General features: G+C 40.7%; 1 protein-coding gene across 2 annotated transcripts; it reads left to right on the top strand.

Annotated features, from left to right (window-relative positions):
* The first annotated feature begins 1,584 nt into the window (after nt 1–1,584).
* On the top strand, nt 1,585–9,916 carry LOC107375149 (cyclin-dependent kinase 2-associated protein 1). Of its 2 annotated transcripts, none has more exons than XM_015943528.3 (4): nt 1,585–1,730; nt 4,069–4,169; nt 9,093–9,219; nt 9,315–9,916. In XM_015943528.3, exons 1-4 carry the CDS (start codon nt 1,703–1,705, stop codon nt 9,380–9,382), a joined length of 324 nt encoding a protein of 107 aa, XP_015799014.1. In that variant the 5' UTR covers nt 1,585–1,702; the 3' UTR covers nt 9,383–9,916. The 2 variants fall into 2 exon arrangements, with proteins under 2 accessions (XP_015799014.1, XP_015799012.1); XM_015943526.3 differs by lacking the exon at nt 1,585–1,730 and adding an exon at nt 2,090–2,264.
* Nucleotides 9,917–12,271: the final 2,355 nt, after the last annotated feature.

Genomic DNA, 12,271 nt, shown 5'->3' on the forward strand with positions numbered 1-12,271 from the left:
GGAGATGTGGCAGCATGTAATGAGTTTGAAGCTTAATGTTTGCTAAAAAGGATTTTCTTTGTCCAGATTTTGTATATTTCTAGTTTTCTGTTGTAGATATTTTCTTCCACTAGATGCTCAAAAGGAAAAGCTGCAGGTTTTTGACAATTCAGTTAAAACTCATTATGAGGTCTGTGTTATAAATCCGTTAAATGTTATTTAACATTCTAATAACCGCTGATTTTGTGTTGCTGCACTCCCGGTCTTTCCAAAAGATGCCCCCCCTCCCCCATTTGACCCGAGTTTGAGTTTATAGCAGTTGGATTTTCATTCATGTAGAGTTGATGAAATGATCTTTATCTGCTTCCAGAGCAGTCTGACCTGACGGCTTCACACCGTTTTTGTTGAGTCTGCTCAGGGGAGGCGCTCGTACCCAGAGCTCCAAAAAGCATGACCAGAGTCTTCAGTTTCAGTGATGTTTCGCTGCGTTCAGCTGGACTTGCAGCTTGTTTTCTTTGTACATATTTCAAACGGGTGTCTCCTTTCTTTAGGTCCTGTTGTAATTAAATCTTTCTGTGGTAAAGTGTGACCCTTTTGCCCCCTCACTCCTACATCTCACTAGGTCTGAAGACTGGCTGTTAAACTCAGGATGCGTTTTTGTGGGGCAGGTTTCTCGAACATACCCCGATCCTCTGGATTAGCTGGCGGTGGGTCTGCATCCACGTCTGCTTGACCGACGATGCATTTAAAAACAGACCTTTGTATTATTTGTACAGTTTGGAATTCTTCACACGGTGGATCTCAGTCTCTGGAAAGCACTGGGGGAGCTGCTCCTGAATCGCAGCTTACGTTTTAACTTGAATGTGCACCTTTTAAAAGCGGACGCCTCGCGCTTTTGTCATGTACACGAACTGCAGTGTGTGCAGGTTGTTTTTGAATGCTGTTGTAAGGGGAAGGGTCGCTTAAGATTCTCCGGAAACAACAGAAGGACTTTCTCCCACCTAAATCATCGCTGGAGTTGCACTAGTGACAAGACTTGTACTGACTCACCAGTACCTGTGCAAGAAGGAGTGCATTCTCAATAAACCCTGTTGGTTTTTGTACAAACTAGAAAATAAACACCAAATATAAAACATTAGTTATTGACTATATTTCATAATTTGATGGTTTAACTTAAATTTTTTTTTGTAGCTACTTTCAGGTTTATGTATTTTCATTTTTAAATTGTGTCCTTATAGAGGTTTAGACTTAAAAAATTCTACAACTAATGCTAAAATAGCATTAAAGTATGTATAAATATATATAATACTAGTGGCTATTGGAAAATGTGCATTACACAGAGAGTGTACAATTGTCCAAAAAGCCACTACAAGTACTTTTTAATAGTTTCTGTATAAACTTATACAAATGAAAATAGCCTTTTATTTTGTGGATTACCTTTGCCTATTTTTACTTCAGCGGTTTGTGATTACGCTTAGTTTGTAAGTTGCCAGCGATGATGCTCCATAAAAACGTGCTCCAGCCTCGGGTCAGCGATTGTGGGGGCCCCTGCCCTACTGGGGTCACGACACTGGGACTAACACTGTCCAACCACGTGGCCTGATGGGGGAAAAAAGGGATCCCTGAAAAGCCTAGTTTTAAAAAGAAGACGAGCACATGGGTCACCAGAACAGCTCCTGCCTTCTGCTTTGATTTTTGGTTTAAAACATCCGCGAATAAAACGATGGAAGTTCCCACACAAAACAAATTAGGTAATTTAATTTCTTTATTTTCTTTCATAATTTTTTTAAGTGTTGTAAATAAAACTCGCTCATTTGTTTGACTTAACGCAAACTAAGCATCTCCAAACATCTGCATCAAGTTTCTTGTTATGATGTAAAAACTCATTATTTTCTTTTAATCTGAAAAATAAAATTTCAAAGTTAACATAAAAACCTTCAAAAGTTGATTCTTCTGTAAGTGTTAAAAGTCCGTGGGCCGGAGTTAACTTTCTTACATAAAATCAGGCTAAATGTGTGTAAAAGCGGCTGATTTTCACGCCTTCTTGGTGAAAACCGTGTTTTAAGTGTTTTTCCTGCTGAGCCGCAGTGGATGGTAGAAACTCGGTGGGTGTCAATATAAAGTGACGGCCATATTTGCCGGTGCCGCTGTTGTAAACAAAAAGTGAGAGACAGACGCTTCACTGAATTTCGGGTCATTTTTATTTCTTTAATTTACAATGTCTCTGGGAATGTCTTATAAACCCAATGCCCATCAGCACATTCCGGGAACTTCTGGGAACCAGGGTAAGGCGAAACCGTGGGAGAAAATCCAAGCATCCGCCTGTTAAATCGAGTGTTAAATTCGGGGTCTCGGAGAATACCTGGAGAAGACCGTGTCTGTAGTTTTTGTCCAGTTATATATATAGGGTCAGATCCTGGGAGCTAGGCTAATTCATATCCGCCATTATTACTAATGTAAAAGAGCGCCATCCGGGAGCCGCGGCGGCCGAGAAACACGGTGGGGATGAGAAACGAGGCGGCGGCGGTTCCGAAAATGGGTTTCTCCGTCGTCCGGGGCCGCGGTCCCGCCGGGGGGTTGCCGTTACACGGTGACAAAAATGTATCACTTATGTCTTCTTGAGCCAGCCTTGTTCTGTTCCCTCCATGATGCTCCTCGGTCGGAGCTGCCGATTGATCTGCCTCTGAGAATTTTACGTCCCATCGAGGACACCTGGTGTTGGACACGGGTACTGCAGCTAAACAAAGAGGCAGCGCGGCGCTGTGTGAGAGGGTTAATAACGTGTTCACAAACGGGTTTTACATGAAATTAGCATCACTGGCTTACAATAGAACAATCAACGTGAGATTCTTTAAACGCGTTTTTAAAAAGAGTTTTAGTATATCAATATATTGTTGATGTCACTACAGTTCCAGGTGTAGTGAAGGCAGAAAACATGTCTAACAAAAGAAAAGCCCTCTGTTTTATTTTACGAACTTTGTGTTTTCACTCACTCATTTTCTGGCTCTGTTTGGGAGTGATGAGCATCAGGAGTGAGTTTATCAGGGGGACAGCTCATGTTAGGTCAGCGGGCTCCTGGAGGGCTCCCATATCCAGCATGTTTTACTTGTTTCCCCGCTCCAAAGAACCTGAATCAGTGGTTGAATTACTAAGTGCTGCAGAAGCATGTTAGTCACATTTGTTGGGACGAATAAATGACTAAAACATAGGAGATCTGGAGGACCAGGGTTGCAGAACACTGTTTTGGAGATGAAGTCAGAGAGACCAGACTTAGAGGTCCAGAGGAAACATTACGTAGGTAGAAGGATGCCGAGGGTGGAGTCAGCAGGCAGGAGGTTGAGGGGGGATTCAGTGAAAGAGGACATAACATTAGTTGGTGTGAGGGTAGAGGATGTGGAAGACAGGACTAGAAGGAGACAGATGACTGGCTGTAGAGGGACATGCCCAAAGCCAAAGAAGAAGACTCCTTTTCTGTGCCGCCTCATCCTCTATAGGGTCTTGGGGAACTGGTGTCTCAGCATTCTGCGGACGAGTGGTCACCCTAGACAAGTCTCCAGTCCCTCACAGGAACACAGAGACAAGCAACCACTCTGACTCACACCAGAGACAGCCATTTACACCCAAAGACACGCTTTTGGTTGGTGGGAGGATATTTACTTTAGAATTGCTTCAGTTTGAAATCTTTGGTGGTTCAATCCTGACTTCTCCCACATGTGGAAATGTCCTTGGGCAAGACTCTGAATCCTGTGTGTGTGTGTGTGTGTGTGTGTAAAGCGCTTTAACTGGTCATTAGGCTATAAAAATGTTGTATAAATATTTTCCTCCTACTGTTTATGAAAGGATATTGAGAACAATGCTACACAGAATTGGGGAAACATTCAGTTTTATTCGTTGTCCTCGCTCCTCCATTCTGTCACCACAGCATTCCCAACACTTGCTGTGAGTTTTAGCGTTTCAGAACCTCTTAACTGGGCGTGGACATCAACGGCAGATCGCTGCAACGACGTTGCAATAGCGACAAATTAGCCATATATTGAATATCTATGTTTATTTGAACTGATGTGGATTTTTTATTTGTTCTCCATACAGTTGGGAACCTTCCTTCTCCGTCGGCAGCTAACCTGGCCACGTTGCAGTCCTACAGGCCCATTCTGAGCGACTATGGACCTCCATCTCTGGGATTCTCGCAGGTGACTGCTGCCATTGGCCAAAAGAAGTTTTATTTAAATTTTAGTGTACTAGAGGTACAGTGTAGTCTAACTTAAACAAATTATACAAGAAACTCCACATCCAAATATCAACCATCTGCCAACACATAATCGGTTATTAGGGGCTCGACACACGGGAGGCGACAAACGACCGCGATCAGTGAAATTTGTCGCCGTCGCTTTTATTACCTGTCACACGGGAGGCGATCCGCGGTAGCGGCCAGCGGCAAAGCCGTCTACGCGTTCTGTTCCACGGCGAAATCGAAACTTCCGTTGTTTTGATTGGCTGTGTCAGGTTGGAGGGAATTAAGGTTATTTAAGCGGTTCAGAGTTAATAAAGTGGTAGATATGATGTTTCACAAGGTGCTGCTAGAGTTATGTGAAATCTTACTTCTGATTTTACTATAAAACATAATAATAATCAACTTCTCCTCCATGTTTGCTCGGAGATGTACGGAGCATCCTGTCCGCTCATTGGTCAGTGAATGAAACCTCCGTTGATTGGTCCTCATCCGAGCGACAGCGATGAAAAGTTGAAAATGTTTCAACTTTCTGGGATCGCGTCGCTGGGTCGTCCGTGCACGACACGTGCACGAGTGCAAAGTTTCACACGCACGTTTTTCGCGTTTCGCTTGGTAGGAGGGAGACCCGCGATTATCGCTTTGTCACGCATGTCTCATTGAAAATTAATGGAGGAGAGGCGACGTCGCCTCCCGTGTGTCGAGCCCATTATCCAAACTAAACAGTCAGATGTCACTACTTGCCATCAGCTTACATAAAGCCAACAAATGTCCGCTTTGTCAAGCTACCCTCAACATTGGCAGTCAACTTCCGGTTCAGAATGATAAAAGCGCACTTATTTTCCCGATTGAAATGGGTACTTCTAATAGCGTTAGCTTAGCTTAAAATACTCTGAACTAGGGCTGAACGATTTTGTAAAATAATCTAATTGCGATTTTTTTCTTCAATATTGCAATTGCAGTTTAATTCACAATTATTTTCTCAAGGGGCTTTTCTCATTTTTCAACTAACGGAAGCAAAAACAAAAAATAATCTATGTAACTTGTACTGAATATAAACAAGTTTATGTATCTACATATTTATCTACATATCATATCAACAAGTTTATTTGTCTACATCAGGGATTCCCAAATGGGCCATTCCCATCTGTACCGGGTCGGCCCGGGCCGGGTAGCGTAGGTTGTTTACATATCTGGGTGGCCTGGAATTTTCCCGGGCCAACCAAGGCTCATTCTCGGCCCTCTTCCCGAGGGGTACTGCTTCAGGCCGACCAGGGCCAACACGCCCACTGCTGACAGCAAATTCACACCTTCCATTAGAGCAAGCCTCTGATTGGTGGGTAGAATCAGCCCATTCACACCTTCCATTAGAGCAAGCCTCTGATTGGTGGGTAGAATCAGCCCACATGGGCTTAAGGCAAGGATGTGTGGAATCAACTGGGCCAGGCTGGGGCCGACTGGGGCTACCCGGCCCGGGCCGACCCGGTACAGGTGGGAATGGGGCTAAAGTGTGCTGCGCGCTCCCCTGGGGGTGCGCGAGCTGCCGCTAGGGGGTGTACAAGGTGAAAAGTGTAATGGCTGCCGAGCTCAGAGAAGTCTGTCAAAAGTCACCATTAGCGTTGCCAGAAACTCATTTGTGGGTGGGCCTAAGAAAACGTAAGTGGGCCCAATAAATGCAATTGAAAACAAGTATATTTTTGCGCGTGTGTGTGTGTCCTCCACATGTTCCCTAGCTTCATAATAACAATGCGCCGAACTTCAGCACTCTGGCCTGCGCACGCCGATATGGTCCGTATTTGATCATTTTTAACGGTGTTGGAGGAATCTGAAGGTGGCGAGTCATTCTGGCAGATTGTAATTAACACCTGTCTCATGCAGGTGTTCTGACATTGTAAACCTCACACACAGAACAGTGTGGATGTAACAAAATAAATCAAGAAATTATTCTTTTAACAGCGCACTGAAGATCTGAAATTCAGAGCGCGTCTGTCAGTCAGACGTGTTCCAGCGGAACCACGGCTCACGGGTGCACAAGCGCATCTGGGCTGGGCAGAAGTAATTTTACAACATTGGTTTAAATAGCGCCAAATAACGAGACGCGGTCACTGGAGCGGCTCACGGAGCTGTGGCGCGCGCGCGCGCACACACACACACACGAACTCCGGCGCTGTGCCGTCAGACTGAATGCAGAGATGAGCGCTGCCTCCACTGTGATAAAAAGTTTTAAGAGGTTTTATAACAACATTTTTAATTCCAGGTCAAATTAAGATATTAGCTTCTATTTTGGGATGACGTATTATCGGGTCCGCTCCAGCCAGTGACTCCGAACCTGCAGCATTTGTTGTTCCAGTCGTGGCAGCTGATCGCAGATTCAGCCACACCAGAAAACAGCAATAAGTCGGTCTGAGGCAAAAGTGAACCTCATTGTTAGCTTTCCATATTTTCCCCTATTGACATTTGATTACGCACAAGTAGGTGATCAGCTCAGGTTTACGCAGAGCAGAAGGAAGGAGAGCGCTCTGGCCGCACAGGTTAAACGTTTCTACTTTAAGAAAACCATTAAATTGCATTTTTGATGTGCTACCTGGGCACTCTAAATATTTCTTTAAAATTAAATCAAAGGAAATAAATGGTATCGAATGTTTATTAATTACTATTTAAAAAATGAAAGTGATGGGGAAAAGGTCGATCATATTTTTAACCCTGTCTGTTTAGCTTGACGTCTGAGATATATGTATATATATATATATATATATATATATATATATATATATATATATATATATATATATATATATATATATATATATATATATATATATCCATGCCCTGATGTGGGGGCTGGGGGGTGCGTCGACATGGTCGGGACATAGAAGGGGGTGCGCGGCTAAATAAGTTTGGGAACCACTGGTCTACATAAACACTCACAAGTAAAAACAAAGTTTTGTATTTTAAGGTGCAATGCTTTGCAGCCAGGAGCACATCCATTGAAAGACCATAGGTGTTAGCATCAATTGTGAAGATTGATTTGCAGGAAGTGTGTCCCATTATTAGTTTTTGACGTTTTGTCCATGCAGAGCTTCCGTAGTTCAATTTCGTTCATAGCTGCTAGCCAGTGAAGTCTCTCACAGTTTTCTAGCCTTACTAAAATATCTGTCTGTACTTATTTGATTAATAACAGTTTTTACTTTTTATTAGACTCCAAATGTAATAATTTGGCACGCTCCTAATTCGTAATTTGTAAGAATGTAATCGGCGATATTAGCATTAGCATCCCTATGGGTCTTTCAGTGTATATTAGCATTGTGCTAACCACTCACTGCCAGTCAAATTGCAGCCTTTGCGATTTGAAAATCTCCTCTTGTCACATCGCAATTTATTTGCATATGCAATTAATCGTTCAACCCTACTCTGAACTAACTCACATTCCCGCACCGTAACAATGCCACTTAAGATGTACTTATTTACATTCGCATATAAAGCACATTTATTCTTCCTCGTATGACCAAGACGCTAGCGACCAGTCATGAAGGGAGGTACACGAACAACGTTCTCGTCACAGGAAATACAGAACAAATCTGATAAACCTAAATTAACCCAATGGTGACAAGCACTTACCGTTCATCCACGCACACACTTAACATCCCGGTGCTGCTCCTCGGGCAGCAACATACTGCAGAGAGGAACCCAGAACATAAACCTGAAGCTACATGAACCTAAAGAGATGCACGTATAAAGGCTTATATATCTAAGCATGCGTCCGGTCACTTCAAAATAAAGTAACAAGGGAAGATTGGTCGCAAAACTCAAGACTTTGAGGGCTTTGCTACAGTTAGAGATGGTAGAAAAGAGATTGCTAACATTTTGAGTGGGTGAGGTTAACCAGTCTTTCCATTGTAGGGCTTTGTGCTATTAATCAGTAGCCTAGTGAACTAGACCAAATTCTTGCTTTGCAAAGTTTGGTCTAGGCACGCTCCACTGGAACCTCAGCAGCTCCTACCAGGACTCTGGCTAGCCAATCACAGCTCTCTAGAGGGGTTTCAAACACATAAAGAGCTGTGATTGGTCCATAATGGTGGGCCAGTCATAGTGCTCTATCTGCTTAGTGAATAAATCACAGAGCTTTATCCGCTTTGTGGGCCAATCAGGGCACTCTATATGCCTGGTGGGTGGGATGATGCAACAGAGTGAAACAAGAGTATGTCACATTCATTGCAGTGGAATGCGGAGATCATTTAAAAGACAACGGTAGAACCCGCCCCACAACCGAGAGCCGTCAATGGAGCATGGCCAGACTAAATAATACATTTATTTAGTCTGGCTTGCCAGGCTAATTAATCAGGGCTCTTGGGCCATTGTGAGCCCCAACAAAGTTTCATATGTAGAGGCTCAGAGAACAGTTTATTATTGTTAAAGTTGTTCTAGAACCCATTTAAGACCAAATTCAACATAGACATTTAATGTTTAGAGCTAAGGTTGGCAACTACCTACCCAGAGGGTCGATATCCAGCATGTTTTAGTTCTTTCCTTGCTCCTAAATACTTGATTTGATGGTTGAATCACCTGTTAAGCAGCTCATCAGGCTCTGTAGAAGCCTGTTAATCATTTTCTGACTCAAACCAGGTGTGTTGAAGCAAAGGAAACACTAAAAGACCCTTGTATTTAAATTTGCTTTTACTTAAATCTGTATAATGACTTTTGTGATTTTAATGATCTTTCATCTGTTTTCTGTTTTTGTGTGTGATTTTTTTATGGCCTTGTCCTTTCATTTAAATCTAATGTTTTAATATTGTGCAGCCTTAGTTGTTTCCATAAAATATTGCTCTAATTTGCAGAACTAGCAATGTAAAGCAGTTTAAAATTACTTATTTTGCTCCAACTTCAGGGCTCTACTGGCAGTCAAGTACCTCAGAACAAATACGCAGAGCTGCTGGCCATCATCGAAGAGCTTGGAAAAGAAATCAGACCCACATATGCTGGAAGCAAGAGTGCAATGGAGAGACTGAAAAGAGGTGAATCAGAAAAACCTGAGAGGAAACGGGTGAATTAAAGCGCTGCAAGTGCCAAAATGTATGAATGAATCTAAATGCGTTTGTTTGTTTCTTAGGCATAATTCACGCCAGAGGGCTGGTGCGTGAATGCTTGGCTGAAACGGAGAGAAATGCAAGATCCTAGCTGCAAAGGCACATTCCTCCCTGCAAGAAGAACTACATTTCATAAAAAAATTCAAAACAAAACTTGCATGGCATCGACTTTGCAAGGAGGATATAAATGAACCAGGATGGAAAAGCAAGTTTTTAGAGGAGAAACAAAATGATGCCTAAGGAGGATCATTCCAACCATGTGAATGGGTTAATGGGAATCCGCTGAGAAGGCACGTTGTGTTTTATGCCCCACTTTGGGATATTGGTTTGACTTAATATCTAAATCATTGGTTTTTGCATGCGAGCGGACCTGTGGGTTAATTGTAGACACTGCATGGCTTGTACAGAAGTAGATGGAAAAGACTTCTTTTGTTCTTTTGTTGCTGGTATTCGGTCTGATTTTCAGATCCTCTGACACACGATTGAGTTGAGTGATGTGCCAAATGCATCAGCTCATCTGTGATGAAGTTGGTTTTGGTATTAACAAAGAAAAGGAACATGCTGTAACTTGCATCTTTGTATGTATTTATTACTCAGTGTAATAAATTGTATTTTCAGTACAGTGGACATTGTCATTCACTGTGTTTTCGTTTTAAATGAATTGGGTTCTTGGCACACGGGCGGGTCAGAACCTTTGTGAAACTAGAACTCACTTTGCTATAACTCAATGATTTCAGTGGCTTCAGCTTCATTTGTACCAACCATGTTTAGACATAATGGAGTTTTTACCACAGTTTAGGATCAACTTGACCTAAATAGTAAAGTTATTACTATTTATAACGGATTTTACTCAAATTTGACTTTAGATTTAAAAATCTATGGTCGTTTGAATTATTTTTTTAAAGAACAAGTCACCCCCAACCAGATTCTTATTCAACTCCCACTTCCTGTTTGAAAAATGCAACAAATGCTGTTGCCTAGCAGACCAAGAGGATGGAGCCGCTAACAAATACACACACTCATGACATTGTGACATCATAATGTACCATCTAACATCATAGTGGACCTCTTAGCCAATAGCAATGGCAGATTTAAATTCAAATGCAGTGCTAAGGTTTTACCAGATGACGGTGCATCGCTGACGGTTTTAGGCAGAATATTTAAATTTTGACTAAGATGCACTAAAGTGCCGAATCATTGACTACACACGCCTACAGCACGATCAGACACAAAGATATAAATGTGCAACTAGGGATGTCAGTTTGCATAAACCTTGATGCATTAGCACTCACTAAATATGAGTATTCAATTCAAGTCTAGTTTTTGTATGTTTTTGTGTTCTTCTCTTTCAACCTGACATATCTCTTTTAAATGTGTACTTTTGTTTTTCCTTATTGCAGTGTTTTTTTGTTGTTGTTTTGTTGTCTTTTCTAAAAGTGGAGTAGCACATTTCTCTTTGAAGGGCGATAAAATAAACCAAACTAATAAAATAGGAACAGCCTCTCACATTAAACTACACTCAAAATAATAAATTCAGGTGTTGAACATCATGAAGTTAACCAGGGATTTTCTTATAAACAAAGTAAACTTTCAAGTTGTTGTAAAAAAATAAAAAATTAGATACCTTTAAGTCTTCTTTTCAACTGTGCACAATTTCATGTAACAAAATACAAGAAAGCGATTCAACAAAACTGAATTTAGCCAAGATTTTGTCTGTTTTTCCCAGAACAGATGTGTGCAGCGCCTTTTAAATTATCTGAATTTCACAAACAAGTATTGCATTATTGGAAGATGGTATTTCCCCATAATTTTACTCCTCATTGTGCCACCTTGTGGAATGATCGAGTATTTGTTTCAAACAGAAAGTTTTTGTTTAACCAGTAGTGGTTTAATCAAGGAATTATTTTTGTACATGATATTATGGATAAAGATGGTGAAATATTACAGCTACAGAATTTAAAATATAAATTTAATAACATTCAATGTTCTCTTAAGGAATATGAGAAAGTATATAAGGCTATACCAGTGACTTTGATACAAATGCTAAAAAACACAATTCTCTTCTCTAATGTTCGAATAAAACTTCCTAATTTATTAATAGGAGAATTGAACATCACAGAAAGAAAATGTGATAATAAATTTTTAAATGGAGCCTTTAAAAAATATATCTATCATGATTATGATAGAAAGATTAAACTAAAAATACTAGGAAATCCAATAATTGAAGAAAAACAATTAAAATTTATAAAATGGCCTATAATGCCCAAAGTAAAAGAAATGCAATTTAAAATTCTTAACAACTACTATCCATCAGCAGAGACGCTGAGGAAGAGATTTGGTTTTGAAGTTGACCCTTGTGAATTCTGTCAGGGAAGCCCTGAAAAAATAGAACACTTATTTTTCAGCTGTCCTGTCAGTAAGAGGTTTTGGGAAGAAGTCCACTGTTGGTTAAGAAATAAAATAAGAGAACTTGATCGTTTTACAAATGAAGATATTCTCATTTGCAATTCTAAATTAAATGGGAACAATTCATTGTTAATTAACATTATTATTATTATTATGGGTAAATACCACATCCACAAAAGCAAATGGAAAAATCGACTGCCAAACATGAACTGTTTCACAAATGAATTCCGTATGTTCTTATCCACTTTGACTCGTATAAAAAATTCAAATGCAAAAGACATTTGTCATGCTGCAGAAAAGTGTTTAATCTTGTAACAATGTTTTTACTTTGTGATATAAGTCCCTCATTTTTAAGTTTCTTATTTGTTTTTCTTTTATTGTTTCTAAGGATGCCTTGTATGTTTCCATTATGTGTTGCTGTCTCACGAGAAATTGTAATAATCGTTTAATGATAATTAAAAAAAAAGATGTGTGCAGCACCGGACACGCCCTTTCCGCTTAGCCAGCCAATAGAAAGCAAGAACTGTGACACCAACCAATCACTGTTCTGTATTTCATTTCGTATTTTGACGAA

The sequence above is a fragment of the Nothobranchius furzeri genome, chromosome 6 (genome assembly GCF_043380555.1).
Source record: "Nothobranchius furzeri strain GRZ-AD chromosome 6, NfurGRZ-RIMD1, whole genome shotgun sequence".
Taxonomy (NCBI): domain Eukaryota; kingdom Metazoa; phylum Chordata; class Actinopteri; order Cyprinodontiformes; family Nothobranchiidae; genus Nothobranchius; species Nothobranchius furzeri.

What these genes read in the sequence shown, in the direction of transcription:
- LOC107375149 (XM_015943526.3), top strand. Translation starts at nt 2,198, where the DNA reads ATGTCTCTGGGAATGTCTTATAAACCCAATGCCCATCAGCACATTCCG. An exon ending in GGGAACTTCTGGGAACCAGG is followed by an intron (nt 2,265 to 4,068) that starts GTAAGGCGAAAC and finishes TTCTCCATACAG; the next exon opens with TTGGGAACCTTCCTTCTCCG. An exon ending in AATGGAGAGACTGAAAAGAG is followed by an intron (nt 9,220 to 9,314) that starts GTGAATCAGAAA and finishes TTTGTTTCTTAG; the next exon opens with GCATAATTCACGCCAGAGGG.